The 21654-nt window shown below is 39.4% G+C and overlaps 3 protein-coding genes across 5 annotated transcripts; all 3 read left to right on the forward strand.

Moving 5' to 3' along the window:
• The first annotated feature begins 2636 nt into the window (after nt 1-2636).
• On the forward strand, nt 2637-8593 carry LOC120491217 (leukocyte elastase inhibitor). 2 transcript variants are annotated; one of them, XM_039688905.2, is made up of 8 exons: nt 2637-2872; nt 3077-3253; nt 4060-4203; nt 4321-4476; nt 4563-4680; nt 4886-5028; nt 5112-5279; nt 7379-8591. In XM_039688905.2, the coding sequence occupies exons 2-8, from the start codon at nt 3086-3088 to the stop codon at nt 7781-7783; spliced, it is 1302 nt and encodes a 433-aa protein (XP_039544839.2). In that variant the 5' UTR covers nt 2637-2872; nt 3077-3085; the 3' UTR covers nt 7784-8591. The 2 variants fall into 2 exon arrangements, with proteins under 2 accessions (XP_039544839.2, XP_088974192.1); XM_089118066.1 differs by lacking the exon at nt 2637-2872 and having other exon boundaries at nt 7379-8593.
• Nucleotides 8594-11157: 2564 nt separating this feature from the next.
• LOC148977067 (leukocyte elastase inhibitor-like) lies at nt 11158-15662 on the forward strand. Of its 2 annotated transcripts, none has more exons than XM_039688909.2 (8): nt 11158-11241; nt 11514-11690; nt 13469-13540; nt 13702-13842; nt 13924-14041; nt 14250-14392; nt 14476-14643; nt 14751-15662. In XM_039688909.2, exons 2-8 carry the CDS (start codon nt 11523-11525, stop codon nt 15153-15155), a joined length of 1215 nt encoding a protein of 404 aa, XP_039544843.2. In that variant the 5' UTR covers nt 11158-11241; nt 11514-11522; the 3' UTR covers nt 15156-15662. The 2 variants fall into 2 exon arrangements, with proteins under 2 accessions (XP_039544843.2, XP_088974193.1); XM_089118067.1 differs by lacking the exon at nt 11158-11241 and adding an exon at nt 11273-11336.
• Nucleotides 15663-15881: 219 nt separating this feature from the next.
• Nucleotides 15882-20696, forward strand: LOC148977068 (leukocyte elastase inhibitor-like). The gene is made up of 8 exons (XM_089118070.1): nt 15882-15973; nt 17109-17285; nt 18718-18789; nt 18958-19098; nt 19185-19302; nt 19503-19645; nt 19732-19899; nt 20007-20696. The coding sequence occupies exons 2-8, from the start codon at nt 17118-17120 to the stop codon at nt 20406-20408; spliced, it is 1212 nt and encodes a 403-aa protein (XP_088974196.1). The 5' UTR covers nt 15882-15973; nt 17109-17117; the 3' UTR covers nt 20409-20696.
• The last annotated feature ends 958 nt before the right edge of the window (nt 20697-21654 follow it).

Below are 21654 nucleotides of genomic sequence, written 5' to 3' on the forward strand. Positions count from 1 at the left end.
TGCAACACAGAGCGGTCATTTGAAGTCCAGGACTTTTTCTTCGGAAGTGGAGGAAGACACGGGGCGATATCAATTCCAGCCGCTGGCTCAAACTGCGGTCTTAACTCCGGCATCTGATGAGTTTTGTCGAGTTGATGTCAATAGCGCGCGCTCTGTAGGCATGTTGATATTTTGCCGCTATGTGAAAAAAATCCAGCAAAATGCTCAATTCAATACTCGTAATTCCAACTCTTGACTCGCAGTGGTTTTGACGAAACGATGATTTTTAAACTGCCGAGGATGTGGTAGCTGTAGTTCGTACCAATGGCGTGGTGAGCTGAAACCGGTGTACGTCACGAAAAACCGCAAACGTCCAATAGTAAAATTCAACTGTAGCCACCGTTCAACCTGAAGAGGGCAGCACTAAGACGTTTTTACACCATATATTGTAGAAATAAAACAGTTCATCATACCCATATGTCCAGTGGCGTAGCGTCTGGGCATGCAAGGTATGCACGTGCATATGGGCCCGGGCCAATAGAAGGCCTGCCCATGGGGAATTTTTAATTAAAACCAGGTAAACCTGAATACGTCAAGAAGAAACGCAAACATCCAATAGAAAAATTCAACTGCAGTAGCCACCGTTCAACCTGAAGAGGGCAGCACTAAGACGTTTTTACACCATATATTGTAGAAATAAAACACTTCATACCCATATGTCAAAAACGTTACTTGAATCATTGATCAGCATTTAAAAAAGCCCCATTCTTACAGATCATTAACTAAAAAAAGTTGGTTTAGGGTTTAGTTACCCTTTAAGACTGATGACTCTCACTTAATTCATGCTGAGAAGGAGAAATTAACCCTGTTAAAGGGGTCACTTTGAAATCAAGTTTTGATATGTTTTAGCTTACCTCAAGGGCATCCAAGATGTAGGGGTCTTTGTTTCCACAGTATTTTCAATTCTGACATTTTTCGGTCAAACCGTTGATGTCTGTCAGTCATACAATGGAGGTCTATGGTCACCACCTCAAAGAGCATGCACAGAGAAGTCCAAATTAAACATGATTTAAAGACTCGTAAATGCAAGTACAAATTGATGGCCTAAGACACGAAACGAGCGGTTTGTGCGAAAAAACGAACGTATTTATATCGTTTTTACCTCTTGTAACACAGCCATGTTAAACTGATCTAATGGCACAGGCACTTCGGTCTGCGCATGTACTGGAAGTGGTCGGTTGCGTGTCTACGTCACTCATTATTTACACAGATTTCGGAAGTTTTACCTTTCACTAAACATATTTATATATACATATTATACATATTATATAAACATATTTTTATATATATATATACGGTATACATATATATATATATATGGCACTAGTTGGCACTATGGATGAGTGAGTCATATTAAATCACACTGTCATCACTACATGGCGTGAGTGATTTTTTTTAGTGTCTGTCCACAACACCTGTTTTGTCTGTGTGTCTGTGACACACACCCACACCAACTATAAATTTCACTATAATATAAAGTTCCTTTAAGCAGGAACAAATGAAAAACTACTGTGAAAAGAAACCCCTTTAAGCCAAAACCTGAAATCTTTTGCAAGAACAGCAAACTCGTGGTTTGCAGGGTCATAATGGCATTATTTGGCTAAAAATTTTACTCCCTGGCACAGATTACAACAGCTCTACGGTATGATGGTGAACGCATGTTTTCACACTTACATGCCCAAACCTCATCCAGTCACACCCAATGACTCATACACTCACACCCCTGACGTACCTTTCTTTTACAAGTAAGTACCTTCACAACTGTTCTATTGAACAACGTTGGCCTGACTGATGGATATATGCCTGCAGGATATATGAATAAGAATATATTTGAACATTGCCACATTTTATTTCTCAATGTAATGGGAAAATATTTCATTAAAAAAACATTTCACTAATGCTCATGAAAATTACATAATTCGCATAAATGATCACAGCAGGGTTTTTTTAAATAATAAACATCACTTGTACAACAATTTTAGGAACAATAATAATCAGATTCAAAGCGTGCATGCTGGTTAAAAATGCAGTCCAACTTGCTATCCCCAAAGCATCATGGGAAATGAAATGATGACGACACAGATTAACCCTCGTTGGCTTATATCAACTTCTATTAAGTAAGATTGTAAAACATTACTGTCAAGTCACCTTCATGTATATCGCACTGTTTACAATATATATTGATCTATAGAAAATCATTCAACATACTTAAAATGTTCAATGATATAGAGTAAGAACCCACAATGCATTTCAACATTATTCCATCCAGCTAACAAAAATATTATCTTAGAATGTTTTGACGTTCCCATTAAGATATGAACATGTTATTTCTGTAATGTTTTTATTATTAAAGGAATATTATTAAAGACCATATACTTTGAACAATTCTATTAAACTTACTTAATAACTTTGAGAGAAACCTGGTCAAAGAACGTTCACTGTAATAGTAGTAGCCAACACTCTGACAGCTTGACATCTGTATCAAATATGACTATTACAGAACTAAAAATGAAAAGGAAACCACAGATGTTGCATCCATGTTATTGGCAACCATTAGAGAACTGCTTTTGTTTCTATGGATCGCTGAGCTACTGCAGATGAAACATCTGTCTTGACAACAGTTTCCACTCCTCTCCTTTTCTACAGACGCCTACATTCCTTTCAACAAAGCGACGAGTTTCACCATAAAGCCTTTAGTATTACAGAAGGGCCGGATTAGTTTGGAGGATGGGCTCTTCAGGGTGAGGCAACGTTTATAAGAATGACACTCAGTAGATCACTCATTCACCTCCGACACACGGGGAAACGTCATCGTTCCTGCTGAATACTCTAGGTAATGCCTTTTATTTGACTTCTCTGTTTGTTTGAAGAATTATGCAAACTGTTAAACGACTGTTCTGATTGTAAGAAAACTGATGTCTTATGAGAGATAAAGCATTGATTGACTATGTGTTACTTTGCATAGGATATGGCAACTGATCTGAGTAATGCTGTGTTTGGGATTTTCACATTGTTATGCTGATCTCTCTCTCTCTAGCTTGTGAAAATGGAGTCTTTGACTGCAGCAAACACACAGTTCTCCCTAAACCTGTTTAAGAAGATCAGCAAAGAAAACGCATCAGGAAATGTGTTCTTCTCTCCTGTCAGCATCTCCTCGGCTCTGGCCATGGTGTCGCTCGGTGCAAGAGGAAACACAGCGGATCAGATGAATAAGGTGATCTCACACAATATACTTTTAAAAGACGATGACGGGAGAGTAGAGTTAGACAGAGGGACCAGGAAGTGATGCAAGCCTTTGGGCAACGAGTGCATGCATTCCAACCGACTCTAACTCTGTTTTAAAGCAACAGCACACTCAAAAATTAAGCCCCAAACTACCAAAAAGGTACATAAGAGGAATGCTTTAAATGATTGGATAATATTGTCATGTTTAATGAGGTATGTTTTTACTGTTTGCAAGCTATTTAATTCATAGATTGTAATCAAATTTAAAAAAAAACTACATTTATAAAATAATCTTATGATGGTGAGGTTCATATGAAGCACTTGATGGAACCCTTTACACTCTAAAAATTGCTGGGTTGTTTTAACCCAACTTTGGGTCAAATATAGACAAACCTTTACATTTTTTTAATTACATTTTTAACCCAACGTTCGGGTTTGTCCATATTTGACCCAAAGTTGGGTTAAAACAACCCAGCATTTTTAGAGTGTAAGATTCTATATAGAACCTTTTCTTCTAAGAGTGATTATATTCCAAGTTGCTATATTTCCAATGCAACATTAAACTGTAAGCAACAATACATGTAAAAGTTCATTCACATATGGGAAATTGTGTTTCCAGAATGAGACGCAATATGTGTAATTTGAGTTCTAACATTGTAGAGTGCCAGTTATCAATCAGTCATTTCTAGTGCATCTTTTTATTCTAATAGGTATTTTTGAGAAGGGATTTCACAATTGAAGTGATCAAAAGAGTGAGGTTATCGTCATTAATTCTACCAAAATAATGCTTTGTAGGTCCTGGGCTTTAACAATCCTCCACCTGCACAAGCAATGATGCAACAAGCTCAAAAGCCCCAGATTACATGTGGCGTCAAGGATCAACATGGACCATCAATGATGCAGCAAACCCAGAAACCTCAGTTACCTGCTGAGTTTTTGGTATGGACATTTTCAACACTAACCTCATGGCTTAATGATTATTCTCTAAAGCGGTGCATGTATCTTTAGGGTTCGGCTCATTCATCTGATTAAATCTGATATTGTTGATGCTAACAGAAATGTCCTGACCAGAGGGTACCCGGACGAAAACCCGAGGACCAAATTCATTCCAGCTTCAAGACGTTTATGAGTGAGCTGAACAAACCAGGAGTCCCGTATGCGTTGAGTCTCGCCAACCGCCTCTACGGAGAGCAATCCTACCAGTTTGTTGAGGTAAGACTCGGTTTATTCACTGGAGGATCTGGAAATGTGCTCAACTCTAATATCATTTGCACCTCAATCGGTTTGATGTGTAACAGAAATTCCTCAATGACGCAAAAAGCTACTATGAAGCCGGACTGGAGAAGGTGGACTTCAAGAGCAAACCAGGGGCGGCTCGTGTCAACATCAACAAATGGGTGGAGAAAAAAACACAAGGTGAAATCCAGCATAAACTTACTCTGAAATTTAAACTTACTCTTCACTCTTACAAATTAAAGTTATTTTAGGTTTAGGTACAGCAAAAATGTATTTTCATAGGCCATGTTTGGCTTGGTATGGGTTCTTGAGTTATATAGTAGAAATATCAACCCAACCAGTTCAAATCACTGCTCAAAGTGAACAATGTCCATTTGTATTTTAGACAAGATCAAGGACTTGGTGCCACAGGGATCCATCGATGTGATGACGAGACTTGTTTTGGTGAACGCCATCTACTTCAAGGGAAACTGGGAAAAGAAATTCCCAAAGGAAACCACCAGTGATGGACAGTTTAAGCTGAACAAGGTGAGATTTCATGCTCTTTTAAAATTATTTTAGCAGTCAAGATTTAATCTGGGTTATAATGTGTTTCCATTTATGTTTGGTAGACTAAAACTAAACCAGTGAAGATGATGCATCAAAAGGCAAAGTTTCCTCTGGGGTTCATCGAAGAGATCAACAGTCAGGTTCTGGAGCTGCCGTATGTCGGGAAGAATCTCAGTATGTTGATCATCCTTCCTAACGAGATGGAAGACGACACCACTGGCCTTCAGAAGGTGATTTGAATGCTTAAAAGGGTCGTGAACTGGATTATTTTATTATTTTATATTGTTTCATAGGGAGCCCTTATAATGTTAGTATGATTTTTACACAAGAAGTTTGAAGGGGCGACACGTTGTGAGACTTCAGTGTAAACTGCGATCTTACATGTTTACATATGAAATAGCTAGTATTACATGTGGAACTCTCTCGAAATCTTTTACAACGTTTTTACTATTCCAGCTACCGAGATTAATGAATCGTAAAAGTATTGATCACATATTTCAATCTATTCCCATCACATGAATGGTTGTAATGTGAAGTGATTCTCATCATTGCAACACAATTTATGCACTTTCACAAATGCTTTCACCAAATGGCAATGCAAACACAATGTAAATACAGTAAGAGCCTCGCTGTAGTGTAACATCGTCATTGATTTCATAACGTTTGGAAAGGGAGTGTTCTTTGATCACTTCCTGTATACAATTGAATCACAGTTTAAATAAGATTATTTTCATCCTACTAAGAGAAACGAAGTGAAGTTGATTGTTTAGTCGCTGGCTTGATTTACTGATGCATAAACAGTATTGAATGATTTTGAGAGATAATCTGTCTGAACTTGAATTTTTGTAGGCCTACATCAAAAATCAATGATCACAGATCAGGCATTAGAATAAGCAAGATTACTTACATGTTTGTGGCGTTGCTGGCAGATCCATATCGTAAAAGTCCGGTTTGCAAAATCTGCGCCGAAATTTACCAAATAAATAAATCCACAGTGAAATGCACCTAATACAAACAAATAATGCACTGCTACATTCCCATTGTTGAAAAAAAGAAACCCCATATTAGGATCGTTTGGAAGGTAATGGTATTGATCCTGTGTCGATCTTTTCTAGTTCTCGAGTCACTCGTTCACACCAGACGCGGAGCGCCGCGACGCCGCCAATTTCGGCGTATGGTCTTTTTTTTTTTCTTTTTTTTTTTTTTTTCCGCGAGCCGCGAGTGATCCGCGTCAATTTTGGCAGGAAGTTACATCAAGAAGTTACACCTCGAACACTCGACGATCCGGTCAATTGTCAAAATATAAGCTATTTTCAAATTAAAATACAGCGAGTGACAATTGCGACAGACAAACGGGGAAACAACGAGAGAGAGAGAGAGAGAGAGAGAGAGAGAGAGAGAGAGAGAGAGAGAGAGAGAGAGAGAGAGAGGCAGCGGAGTTGAAAAGTGAAAGTGGATGATGTCAAATTAATCTTTGAAGTGGAGAAGTACCGGGAATTGAATGACCCCCAGCACAGTGTACAAACTTCTTGGTTACAGAAACATGGTGTATTTATATTTTGAGGACTTACCCATGACGTAAAAAATTGTCGCTTGTCGACCTCCGCGAAGAATACGCGTCTGGTGTGAACAGGCAGGCGCCGGACCACACGTGATTTTCCGTTCCGCGCCAATTCCGCGTGAACCCGGTGGGCCGCACCAAAGACGCGGTGATGTAGACGTAGGCGTTGATGTTCTTCTGCAAGCGGTCTTTCAATTTTCAAAGGCGTCACAAGTCTCCACTTTTTAGATCCTGTCGTTTTCTAGCCTTGGTTTCAATAAAAGCAGTTTTTGGAATAACAATGTTTTGAAACTTGCAGTGTATTTTTTATAGTAACTGTACGGAGCCCCTGAGGGGACCTTTGCAAAAAATATATATGTATATGTATATATATATATTTTTAAAAAAAGACTATCGCGCATGCACGCATTAGGCCTACAATTTACGGTTTGCTATAGCATCATTTATGCAAAAGTGGAACTATGATATGTACAGCTTTTTTTTCATCAATAATTCATGTGCATCCACATCCACGCTCTTGTTTTCCTGACAGTGACGCAAATTGTACACAAACCGGAAATTGTACTGCGTGCATACAAGAAACTTTCGCGTGCACACAAGATACGTTCTCCTTTAGGGGCTCCGTATTATGGTCAAATATCAAGGGAAATTTTAATTCTCAGTTCTTGGCCCCTTTAATTATCCAGCTGTGACCAGTCAGATGTTTACTCGTGGAGCATTTTCATTTTGACTGAACTATTCATCTGACATGTCTCTCTTATTATCCAGCTTGAAAAGGCACTGACCTACGAGAAGCTCATGGAGTGGACCAAACCAGAAGTCATACGTCAACAAGAGGTTCAGATATCTCTGCCCAGATTTAAGATGGAGGAAAAATACGACATGAAGAGTCTTCTGATCAGCATGGGAATGGAGGATGTGTTTGACGAGAAGAAGGTGAATCTTTCAGGCATGTCCTCCAACAACGACCTGGTGCTGTCGAAGGTGATCCATAAAGCCTTTGTTGAAGTCAACGAGGAAGGAACCGAAGCGGCTGCAGCCACCGGCGCCATCATGATGACACGGTGTTTAGTCATCCCGCAGTTCTTCAACGCAGACCATCCTTTCCTTTTCTTCATCCGACACAATCCAACCAAGAGCATTTTGTTTTACGGACGCTTCTGCTCTCCATGAGGGAGTTCTGCTGCATGAGACGCTTCCAGCTAGTTTAGATGATGATCAGGTTCACATCAGTAGGAGAGACTCTGGACAACTACTGCAATTTACAGGAGAACGTATTGGATGGGTCTCTTCATGCTACTGTATATGCAATCAAATCTTTCAGTTTACAGAAATATTTTTGTTGTTTCTTGCACTATATGAGGCTCTGTTATACAAGTATAATATGTATGCATTAACTGTAACAGTATATTAAACATAAATTAAACAAATCTTCATTAAAAGTTTTTATTGTTATTTAAATTTAAACCACTGTCAGAAATAAACAAGTCAAACTGGTGCCAATGAAACTTGAATTAAACTGGTTTCTGAAAAGGTGTTGAGGGGTAACACGGAGGAAATTGAACTAACATTTTAATTAGAAAAATTAATTATTTTTATGAATGTCTGTATGTTGTAATATATGTATCATTCAATTAAATCTTTATTGGCTAAAATATTTTTTGGGAACCTACAGGCATTTTTGGTAAACAAAGCATTCCTGGAATTAAGGCCGGCCAACTCTCAATGTCATCCTGAGCCCCCGGCCTGGACACGCTCCCACAGTTCCAACCACTCCTTTCAGGCACCAGGGGGTGAACCGTGCAGTGCTGTGTCCTGTTGGCGGGGCACTAGTAGTGATGGCGAGATGAAACTTCATAAAGCATTGCGTTCCATCCAATTAGTTCACTCATGTGACGAAGCTTCATGGTGCTTCATTTGCTCTATTGTGCCGTCAAGTGGACAATAAATGTAAAACGTGCAGTGTGATTATAATGACACTATGGCTTTGGTCTCTAAAGCATTTAATGAATTAATCAATGATGTTTGTGATGCTTATACATAAAGTATAAACTTTTATATGGTGTCTGTCTTTATGATACAATGACAGGGTCAAAATGAAAAGTGGAAACAAGGGAACTTGTACAAATACTTATATTTCAAATAGACCGCCAAACCACGAACCACTTCCTGAAGCAGTCACGTGGTGCAGCCGGCTCGCGAGGCTTCAAACGTCACCACATACGTCACCGACTTAAGCCTTGATACGCACTTCACAGAAATCATCCCGGATTACTCGACACACGCTTGGAAGCCTCGATACGGGAAGACACATCACTAGGCACTAGCACATTGCCGTATTCAAATAGATCTAATAATGCTGGCAAAGCACACAACAATGAATGAAAATCTAAATTTAAAATCTAAACCATCAAGAGTGTAACAGACACACATAGAGGATAATTTGGAGACTGGTTACGAGTTAGTTGAGACACAATATTCTACAACAATTACAAAAGTCTTGTTAGTCAAGTCATATATTTATATAGCACTTTTCACAATATAGATTGCATCAAAGCAGCTTCACAGTGTCAATCAAAACACAATGTTCGTTTCTTAGTGGAAAAATATCCGCGTTTGGTAGAGCTGATCAATGGTATTACTGATTGGTTAATTCATTTGAATATCCCCAACTGAGCAAGCCAAAGGCAACAGTGGTAAGGAACCAAAAAACTCTTTCAAGTGACCTAATGGTGTCCTAAAACTCCATCAGGTGACCTAAAGGTGTCCTAAAACTCCATCAAGTGACCCAATGGTGTCCTAAAACTCCATCAAGTGACCCAATGGTGTCCTAAAACTCCATCAAGTCACCCAATGGTGTCCTAAAACTCCAACAAGTGACCTAAAGGTGTCCTAAAACTCCAACAAGTGACCCAATGGTGTCCTAAAACTCCATCAAGTGACCTAAAGGTGTCCTAAAACTCCATCAAGTGACCCAATGGTGTCCTAAAACTCCATCAAGTGACCCAATGGTGTCCTAAAACTCCATCAAGTGACCCAATGGTGTCCTAAAACTCCATCAAGTGACCCAATGGTGTCCTAAAACTCCATCAAGTGACCTAAAGGTGTCCTAAAACTCCATCAAGTGACCTAAAGGTGTCCTAAAACTCCATCAAGTGACCCAATGGTGTCCTAAAACTCCATCAAGTGACCCAATGGTGTCCTAAAACTCCAACAAGTGACCTAAAGGTGTCCTAAAACTCCATCAAGTGACCCAATGGTGTCCTAAAACTCCATCAAGTGACCCAATGGTGTCCTAAAACTCCATCAAGTGACCCAATGGTGTCCTAAAACTCCATCAAGTGACCCAATGGTGTCCTAAAACTCCATCAAGTGACCTAAAGGTGTCCTAAAACTCCATCAAGTGACCCAATGGTGTCCTAAAACTCCATCAAGTGACCCAATGGTGTCCTAAAACTCCAACAAGTGACCTAAAGGTGTCCTAAAACTCCATCAAGTGACCCAATGGTGTCCTAAAACTCCATCAAGTGACCCAATGGTGTCCTAAAACTCCATCAAGTGACCTAAAGGTGTCCTAAAACTCCATCAAGTGACCCAATGGTGTCCTAAAACTCCATCAAGTGACCCAATGGTGTCCTAAAACTCCATCAAGTGACCCAATGATGTCCTAAAACTCCATCAAGTGACCCAATGGTGTCCTAAAACTCCATCAAGTGACCTAAAGGTGTCCTAAAACTCCATCAAGTGACCCAATGGTGTCCTAAAACTTCATCAGGTGACCCAATGGTGTCCTAAAACTCCATCAAGTGACCCAATGGTGTCCTAAAACTCCATCAAGTGACCCAATGATGTCCTAAAACTCCATCAAGTGACCCAATGGTGTCCTAAAACTCCATCAAGTGACCTAAAGGTGTCCTAAAACTCCATCAAGTGACCCAATGGTGTCCTAAAACTTCATCAGGTGACCCAATGGTGTCCTAAAACTCCATCAAGTGACCCAATGGTGTCCTAAAACTTCATCAGGTGACCCAATGGTGTCCTAAAACTCCATCAAGTGACAATGGTGTCCTAAAACTCCATCAAGTGACCCAATGGAAAAAAAAAAAAAACCTTGGGAGAACCCAGGCTCAGTCGGGGGCCAGTTCTCCTCTGGCGTTTACGAACTAGAGGCCGGATTTACAGTAACTCTAAGGTAAAAATTTATTTGAATGTCACTAAACATACTTTAAACGCGAACCTGTGATAAATGCTGACGGCATTCAAATGCGTATTAAGAATTGCTTCTATAGTTAAGTGCGTTTGAATATATGTGCGCAGGTTTGCAATTCCCTACAAAACCATGCCTGAACAAACTACTTGTCTTGTCTATACATTTGATACATCATTTTTTCTTTCTAAATTTTTTTTAGACGACTCTTCACTTAATCAGTCCAGCGTTGCTTGATTGTGTGTAAGACGGTCTTGAAGGACCCTGGTGCTGTCTTGGGAGTCAACTCTCTTTTGCTGCCTTTCTCTAGTGGCCAGTCAATGAATTGCAGTTTAAGTCACTTGCGTGTTGGTTTCAAGAGAGATACAGAAAGGTTTCTGCTTCCTCCAACACACACAGAAACTTCATATTTCCTGTTGCATACGTAAGGCTTTTTATTTAACTTCTCTATTGTTACAAGTACTTTAATTCAATGATCTGAGTAAACAGGTCTAGAACAGATTTGGACACTTCAGTTATGTATGTGTAACAGTGAAAATGCAAAGTGTTTAAACTAGGCTACTTCTCCAACTTTGTCAAAACTAAGATCATTTGTTTCTTTCTTTACAGGAACTGACAACTGATCTGAGTAATGCTGTGTTTGGGATTTAATTCTTTTCATGTTGTTATGCTGATCGTATCTCTCTCTCTTTCTAGCTTGTGAAAATGGAGTCTTTGACTGCAGCAAACACACAGTTCTGCCTCGACCTGTTCAAGAAGATCAGCGGAGGAAACGCATCAGGAAATGTGTTCTTCTCTCCTGTCAGCATCTCCTCGGCTCTGGCCATGGTGTCGCTCGGTGCAAGAGGGAACACAGCGGCTCAGATGATTAAGGTGATCTCACACAATATACTTTTAAAAGAGGGAGACGGGAATGTAGAGTTAGACATAGGGAGCAGGAAGTGATGCAAGCCTTTGCACAAGCCTTTGAACATGCTTAAAATGCATTCCAGATTTCAAAGTGGCCATGCATGAACTGCATTGTTTTATTATTTTATTATGTTTCCTGGAGTGCTCTTAGATTTAGTCGTTGATCACACACACCCTTTTCATGCTTCCCCGTCATTGCAAGTGTTGACTTCAATCCTGTGCGCTTTTTCCTAAACTGATTTTAGTCTCTGATTTGAACGCTCTGTTTGAAGGGGCGTGTCTGCTGTGAGACTTCAATGTAAACGCCCCACTGCTGTGATTGGCTAACATCTTTATAGCTGAGTATTACATATGGGACTCTCTCGTAAAACGTTTAGCACGTACTATTACAGCTCTCAAGGGTAACTTGTGTTGTTTGTTGATTATAGAATTATATTTAGATTAGCCTATATAGCCAGAGATTGCAAAAGTACACACATCCTTCACTCAAGCAAAAGTACAGATACTCACGTCACGTTTAAAAAGACTCTAGTAAAAGATGAAGTACTCTACACTTTTCCACTCAAGGCAAAGTAAAATAGTATGGGCACTACTTAAGTAAAAAGTTGACATTGCTAGTGCTACCACCTGTTTTAGTGTCGCGCTGGTAACTGGACCACATCCTATTAAAACTTTAATACAAAATAACTATTATTAACTATTAGCTAATGAATGTATCCAATTATACACCAATGTTTTATGCTGAAAAAGGCGCACAATGACAATAAATAGTATTGATTGATCATGCCACCAAATACAGATTAGAATTAATGTAATGAGCCAGGTTTGAAGTAGAAAGTACAGATACAGTATTTGTGTCAAAAATAAGAGTGAAAGTAAAATGAAGTACCGATACCAGAAAAATGTTGTTTCCTGAATGAGATCTAATCTGTAGCGGCGTCTGAAATCATATTCTGTCTGAGTATGTACTACTGTACATTTGAATTTGAATTTACTTTTTGGGTATTACAAAGCACGTTATATGAAGTATGTATGACATACTACATCCTTCATGTTGCTTGTAATGATGTGGGTGGCGGATGAACCCAGAAGCAGACGGTGTGCAATCACAGATAGTTTATTGTAGACAAAAGGGGAAAACAAAGCCCACGAGGGGGCAAAACAAGACTCTGACAAGGACTATAAAGACTTACTAGACAAGGTACTGACAAAATACTACTAGATAAACGACTGACACAAGCAATAGAATAACAGGACAAATACTCTAGATAGGTACTCACAAACTTGGCATGGATTAACAATGAACCGACAAAAGACAGCAAACACAAGGGGAATAATATAGGGAGACACTAATGACAAGGACAGGTGAGACTGACTAGACAATAATGACGAGACGAGGATAACAAGGGGGCGGAGTAAAGAAACAAGACAACACAAGCACATGGCCAAAACAGCTGGCCATGCGCTTGCACACAAAACATGGGTCTGTCACGATCCTGCCACTATACTAGGAGAAACCATGGACATGATGGCAGAATCATGACATTGCTACTGTCATGTGATCTACCAGAGTCAGTTGCATTGCTTCACTGCCATTCATAAATCCTCTCCTGTTGTCTTGGATAGGAAAGTGTCCATTGAATGTGCAATTCAGAATCTTGGAAGTAGCGGGTCATCATTTAAGGCACGATATATTTTGAATAAGTTATCTTTATAAACTCTACCATAACAATGTTGTGTAGGTCCTGGGCTTTAACAATGAACCACCAATGATGCAGAAAACCCAGAGTCCTCCGACACCTGCTAAACTCAAGGTTTCGTATGAATATTTCCATCAAACACTAACCCAGTTAACTTTAGCAAACATTCTGTCAAGGTTCTGTTGCATGAACATCTGTATTTACTGTAGAGATGCATGTATCCTTTGGGTTCGTCTGATTCAACTGATTAAATCTGATATTGTTGATGCAAACAGAAATGTCCAGAGGAAAAACCTGAGGACCAAATTCATTCCAGGTTCAACAAGTTTATGAGTGAGCTGAACAAACCAGGAGTCCCGTATGCGTTGAGTCTCGCCAACCGCCTCTACGGAGAGCAATCCTACCAGTTTGTTGAGGTAAGACTCGGTTTATTCACTGGAGGATCTGGAAAACATCTCTCAACTCATTTGCATCTCATTTGGTTTGCTGTGTTACAGAAATTCCTCAATGACGCAAAAAGCTACTATGAAGCCGGACTGGAGAAGGTGGACTTCATTGGCAAACCAGAGGCGGCTCGCGTCAACATCAACAAATGGGTGGAGAAAAAAACACAAGGTGAAATCCAGCATAAACTTATTCTCAATTTGAATCTTACAAAAATAGTTATTTCATGTTTTTCAGTACTTTAAGTTCAGCAAAAATGCATTTTCATGGGCCATGTTTGGCTTCATGCGTTCTTGACTTGAGCTAAATTAAAAAAAAAAAATCAAACTAACCGGTTCAAATCACTGCTCAAAGGGAACAATGTCCATTTGTATTTTAGAGAAAATCAAGGACTTGGTGCCACAGGGAGCCATCGATGGGATGACGAAACTGGTTTTGGTGAACGCCATCTACTTCAAGGGAAACTGGGAGAAGAAATTCCCAAAGGAAGACACCAGTGATGGACAGTTTAAGCTGAACAAGGTGAGATTTCATGCTCTTTTTTTAGTATTATAATATTTGTAAAATCTGATGGGTTATAATGTGTTTCCATTTATGTTTGGCAGAAACAAACTAAACCAGTGAAGATGATGCATCAAAAGGAGAAGTTTCCTCTGGGGTTCATCGAAGAGATCAACAGTCAGGTTCTGGAGCTGCCGTATGTCGGGAAGAATCTCAGTATGTTGATCATCCTTCCTAACGAGATGGAAGACGACAACACTGGCCTTCAGAAGGTGATTTGAATGCTTAATTATCCAGCCGTGACCAGTCAGATGTTTACTTGTGGAGCATTTTCATCTCGATTGAACTATTCATCTGACATGTCTCTCTTATTATCCAGCTTGAAAAGGCACTGACCTACGAGAAGCTCATGGAGTGGACCAAACCAGAAGTCATGCCTCAACAAGAGGTTCAGATATCTCTGCCCAGATTCAAGATGGAGGAAAAATACGACATGAAGAGTCTTCTGATCAGCATGGGAATGGAGGATGTGTTTGAGGTGCAGAAGGTGAATCTTTCAGGCATGTCCTCAAACAACGACCTGGTGCTGTCGAAGGTGATCCATAAAGCCTTTGTTGAAGTCAACGAGGAAGGAACCGAAGCGGCTGCAGCCACCGGCGCCGTCATGATGTTTTTGAGTTACATCGAACCGCAGGTCTTCAATGCAGACCATCCATTTCTTTTCTTCATCCGACACAATCCATCCAAGAGCATTTTGTTTTACGGACGCTTCTGCTCTCCATGAGGGAGTTCTGCTGTATGAGACGCTTCCAGCTAGTTTAGATGATGATCTGGTTCACATCAGTAGGAGAGACTCGAGACAACTATTGCAAATCATTTGATTTAAGAAAAATCTACACTGTATGTGCCTACAGATCTTTTACAACTTACAGGAGAAAGACTTATTTAATTAATAGTATAAAATTGCAATGAATGACTGAATAAATCTGGGTTATATAGATGGAGTTAACAAGGTTACACAGTGGACAGCAATCCTGGATGATGAGTCCCGGAGAGTTCAAGGAAACGTGTTTATGACTGAAGAAATTAAATGCATTGCAGTTGTCCTGAATCTCATTTAGGTTGTGGTTTTGGACGGGTCTCTTCATGCTACTGTATATGAAATCAAATCTATCAGTTTACAGAATAAATTATAATGCTACATATAACGTGCATGCATTCACTGTAACAGTATATTCAACATAAATGAAATAAATCTTTACAGCTCTTCAATAAAACCTGATTTAAGTCATTTTTTAGGTCTGTCTATGTCCTCTGAATACCTTGAGGTATATTGAATTTGCAGGTAATTGAAAATATTTTACCAGTCTTTAGTGAAGGTTTAAGTATAAATAAATTATTTCAGATTTAAGCAGCATTCTGTTATATTTGAAATGTTTCTCTCGGGTCCCCCTACAGTCGGGAAACAGTATTGTCTTCTACTACTGTCATAAAATCTGTCATGGTTACACTAGACTAGGGAATGTGCATTTGTTGACAAGCGATACCCCCGAACTTCTGAAGGAAGGACTTCTCACATCTTGGGGAGACTGCTCAACCCAGGTACATTGGCATATATTTTAGCATGTCTATGAATATGAATATAGTGTCACGGGCTTTATTTTTTTCAAACGTCAAAAGATTGCGTAGCTCACGTTTACAAGCCAACTTCTTCATAGTAACATTAGCCTATTGGCTACTGTTTTACATAATGGATATGCTAATTAAATTCAATGTTTGTTGGTAGATAATAGCCATGTCATCAATATTATAATATCAAGCTTCCATATATGAATCTGCAAATTTGAAAAATCGATTTGCATTATAGCCTGAGTCAAGACATTTTCACCAGAAAAATAAGTAACAAACATGACTATCAGCCTGCAGAGCTTCAGCTGGATGCCTCTCAGATGAGGCAATGTGTGATCTCTGTGACGTCACCGAGTGACCAGCTGCAGCCTATATGGCAAGCCATTTTAACATTTAACAGCTAGACTTGACATGTGTTGCAGATATCTGTAATTCAGCTTTGCCTAGTCAAAAAGAACATTTGAGATATCCACAACTACATTCTTCCTAGCCATAATTGTCATTTCAGATATCTAAGACATTCCTAGTCAAAACTGAATTACAGATTTCTCTATCTGTCATTTCGACTAGTCACAATTACGTAACAGATATCGTGAATGACAATTCCAACTATCCAAGATGTAATTACGACTAGTTAGAAAGACATTGTTGATATCTACAATTCTTAATTCTGGATAGTCAAACTTAACTTTTAAATGCTAAATTGGCTTGCCATAGTGTCCAGCCACTGGTGTCTAGCAAGAAGTGAGTTTGCGGGGCTGCAGCCTGATGCTATTGCCTCATCTTGGTTGAGAGACGTTTTACAGAACAGCTGATTGGATTAGAGGACGGGCTCTTCAGGACGAGGCAATCACTAAATGGAAACGGTGACTGTGCAGATTATTCATTCACCTCCGACAGAACATCATCGTTCCTGCTAAAAACTCTGGGAAGTGCTTGAAGCGAACAGATTTTTACATTACAGTTCTTTGTGTGTAAGGATGAAAATTATGGAAAAACTACTGTCCTGTTTTATTTGAACAAAACTGCTGTCATATGAGAGAAAAAGCATAGATTTACTGTTTGAGATTTCCACATGTTGATAATGTTGCTCTCTCTTACTTTCTAGCTTGTGAAAATGGAGTCTTTGACTGCAGCAAACACACAGTTCTGCCTCGACCTGTTCAAGAAGATCAGCAAAGAAAACGCATCAGGAAATGTGTTCTTCTCTCCTGTCAGCATCTCCTCGGCTCTGGCCATGGTGTCGCTCGGTGCAAGAGGAAACACAGCGGATCAGATGAATAAGGTGATCTCACACAATATACTTTTAAAAGAGGGTGACGGGAAAGTAGAGTTAGACGGAGTTTATTTTGTAATAAACCTACAACAAACAAACACAATAAAGATCATTTCCTCCATTTAGGACTGTCCTGTGATAATACTTAATATGAATTTTTAAAGCGTGTTGAATGAAGTATGTAATCCAGACATATTATGCCATGTTGTTACCATCATGTGACCTACCAGAATCAGTTGCATCGCTTTACTACCATATATAAATCCTCTCCTGTGGCCTCATGGGATAGAAAAGTGTCTAACGAATGTGCTCTTCAGAATCGTGGAAGATCATCCGGGGACATTTCACCTACTGTTTTTGAAATACATATATATATATATATATATATATATATATATATATAGACCATTTCACAAGATGTAAACAACACTGGTCCAGAAGCACTTCCTGTTTCAGTTTTTTAACACTACATAAAAGCTGGGATAAAATACAACCAACAGAACATTTAAAACTGAATCAAAAAGTTAAACAAACATCTTTAAGATGTTTTCTTTACATGTGAAATAAAGAAAACAGTTACAAACTGAAACAGGAAGTGCTTCTGGACCAGTGTTGTTTACATCTTGTGAAATGGTCTATATATATATATATATATATATATCTGCTTGTGTGCTTTAGTAAACATAGATGTGTTTATATTTTAGACAGATGTGTTTTCATATAGACGTGTTCTTTAAACATATGTTCTTATTTTATATAGATGTGATTTTACTCAAAGGTAGAGTGTGTCAAGGAAAATTACATTGCTCAATAAATACCCTCTTTGCTGTCTGGTCAATAGGACAGGGCAAAAGGACGTTCTTGTTTTTCTTAGCAATAGATATCTTTGAGTGCATTAGGAGTCAGACATTGTTTGGTTAGGTTTTCTTGAAATGACATGTGTTTGTTGAGAAGATGCATTGATAAGAGGTGTTAAAGTAAGGGGAATTTAAAAAGTGTGTACGTGCAGGACCTTAGTCCAAAGATGAGAAGGGGAGGGGGCATCATTTGCAGAGGAGGATTTTTGGGAATATAAACTGTGTAAGAGGAGAAGACCTTTGCGCTTCTCATGTCAGACTGTTGTCTGTGCGTGAATTGCCTTTCTTATAAGAAATAAATACTCATGCTAGTGACTTTTGAGATCTTCATTTGTCCTTAAATTGTTGTATTCGATATCTGTGTAATTTGAGTTCCAAGCCTGGCATAAACAGTAAAGTGTGAGCAATGAATCACTCTTTCCACTCAATTATCAAAGGCTTGAGGGCCAAAATCAACAAAGAATGTGTTTGACATTATAAGTTTTCTTTTAAACATTTTAAACTCTTCTAATGAGCATGTGAGAAGTGCACTCACAATATGTTGAAGTTATCTTTATTAACTCTACCATAACAATGTTGTGTAGGTCCTGGGCTTTAACAATGAACCACCAATGATGCAGCAAACCCAGAGTCCTCCGACACCTGCTGAACTCAAGGTTTCGTATGAATATTTCCATCAAACACTAACCCAGTTAACAGGGAACTTTAGCTAACATTCTGTCAAGGTTCTGTTGCATGAACATCTGTATTTACTGTAGAGATGCATGTATCCTTTGGGTTCGTCTGATTCAACTGATTAAATCTGATATTGTTGATGCAAACAGAAATGTCCAGAGGAAAAACCTGAAGACCAAATTCATTCCAGCTTCAACAAGTTTATGAGCGAGCTGAACAAACCAGGAGTCCCGTATGCGTTGAGTCTCGCCAACCGCCTCTACGGAGAGCAATCCTACCAGTTTGTTGAGGTGAGACTCGGTTTATTCACTGGAGGATCTGGAAATGTGCTCAACTCTAATATCATTTGCATCTCAATCGGTTTGATGTGTTACAGGAATTCCTCAATGACTCAAAAATCTACTATGAAGCCGGACTGGAGAAGGTGGACTTCAAGAACAAACCAGAGGCGGCTCGTGTCAACATCAACAAATGGGTGGAGCAAAAAACACAAGGTGAAATCCAGCATAAACTTATTCTCAATTTGAAGCATTCTAGTTTTTTTAAAATGTTTTTTTCAGCACTTCAGGTTCAGCAAAAATGTCTTTTCATGGGCCATGTTCGGCTCCATGGGTTCTTGAGTTATATAGTAAAAATATCAACCCAACCAGTTCAAATCACTGCTCAAAGTGAACAATGTCCATTTGTATTTTAGAGAAGATCAGGGACTTGGTGCCACAGGGAGCCATCGATGAGATGACGAAACTGGTTTTGGTGAACGCCATCTACTTCAAGGGAAACTGGGAGAAGAAATTCTCAAAGTTAACCACCAGAGCTGGACAGTTTAAGCTGAACAAGGTGAGATTTCATGCTCTTTAAATAATATTTATAACAGTCATGATGAAATTTTAAGGTTATAATGTGTTTCCATTTATGTTTGGCAGAAACAAACTAAACCAGTGAAGATGATGTATCAAAAGGAGAAGTTTCCTCTGGGGTTCATCAAAGAGATGGACAGTCAGGTTCTGGAGATGCCGTATGTCGGGAAGAATCTCAGTATGTTGATCATCCTTCCTAACGAGATAGAAGACGATACCACTGGCCTTCAGAAGGTGATTTGAACGCTTAATTATCCAGCCGTGACCAGTCAGATGTTTACTTGTGGAGCATTTTCATCTCGATTGAACTATTCATCTGACATGTCTCTCTTATTATCCAGCTTGAAAAAGCACTGACGTACGAGAGGCTCATGGAGTGGACCAAACCAAAAGTCATGCCTCAACAAAAGGTTAAAATATCTCTGCCCAGATTCAAGATGGAGGAAACATACGCCATGAAGAGTCTTCTGATCAGCATGGGAATGGAGGATGTGTTTGACCTGCAGAAGGTGAATCTTTCAGGCATGTCCTCCAACAACGACCTGGTGCTGTCGAAGGTGATCCATAAAGCTTTTGTTGAAGTAAATGAGAAAGGAACCGAAGCGGCTGCAGCCACCGCAGTCGTCACGGAGAATTCATGTATGATCCCGCAGGTCTTCAACGCAGACCATCCTTTCCTTTTCTTCATCCGACACAATCCAACCAAGAGCATTTTGTTTTACGGACGCTTCTGCTCTCCATGAGGGAGTTCTGCTGCATGAGACGCTTCCAGCTAGTTTAGGTGATGATCTTACTAGGTGATGACTTATTTAATTAATAGTATAAAATTTCAATGAATGACTGAATAAATCGGGCTTATATAGATGGAGTTAACAAGGTTACACAGCTGACAGCATTCCTGGATGATGAGTCCCGGAGAGTAAATGCACTACAGTTGTCCTGAATCTTATTTAGGTTGAGGTTTTGGATGCATTCACTGTAACAGTATATTCAACATAAATGAAATAAATCTTTACAGCTCTTCAATAAAACCTGATTTAAGTCATTTTTAATTTTAAACTGCTGACAAGTGAACTGTGGTCAAACTCTGGTGCTAACTAAACTCAAAGAAAACTGGTTTCGGAAAAGAGTGTTGAGGGTGAAAACATGGAGAGGAAATTAAACTACCCTTTTGATTTGATTTATTAATGTCACATCAGCATGTATATGTTATAATATATACACAATTTAATCAAAAATATGTATTGGCTAAAATGCTATATTTGATATTTTTACCATTTAAGAATTCGGTTTCATAATATTACTGTTTAAAAGTTGCTAAAAAAACGTACCATTAGCAGTTTAATGAAGGTAGGGAATACTTTAGATTGGGGCTTGATGTTGTCATTTACAGTATTTTTGAACTGCATTTTATGTATAGTTTTGAGTTTAATTGTCATTATCAGAGAGGTCCGTGTTCCTCTCTGCTTGACATATAGAACGGTTTACGACTGTAACACTTGTTCCCTGAGAAGCGAACGAGACACTGCCCTGAAATGACACTTTGCGCGGGGATGCCCCCAGCGTAGCGCATCTGAGTAATGAATGAAACTATTCCAATCCTGATTGGCGTTGCGTCATGACATAACATGTGACGGCAGACACGGAAGCTACAAAGGGCACACAAAAGAGTTAGCTTTTGCAAAGAAATAACTCCCAGGCAGTGGAAGTCTCTCGTGCCCTTCTCAGGGAACAAGGGTTAAAGTCGTAACCCGAGACGTTCCGTTTCGAGGGAACTCGCACTGCGTTGATACGACACTTTGTGGAACGAGTACCCACTATGCCACAGGGACCCCTGCCTGTCTCACTGTGAAGCTGTGCACAGGGACACTTAGGACGAGAGGACTAGTTTGTCTGGCGTGGAAGGAATGTCCAGGCTATAGAGTCTGATAAAAATCTGAGGGGTGGCCCATCCTGCCGCACCACACACTTCTTGGATCGGGACCCCTG

The sequence above is a fragment of the Pimephales promelas genome, chromosome 12, assembly GCF_988280905.1.
Source record: "Pimephales promelas chromosome 12, fPimPro1.hap1.1, whole genome shotgun sequence".
NCBI lineage: Eukaryota > Metazoa > Chordata > Actinopteri > Cypriniformes > Leuciscidae > Pimephales > Pimephales promelas.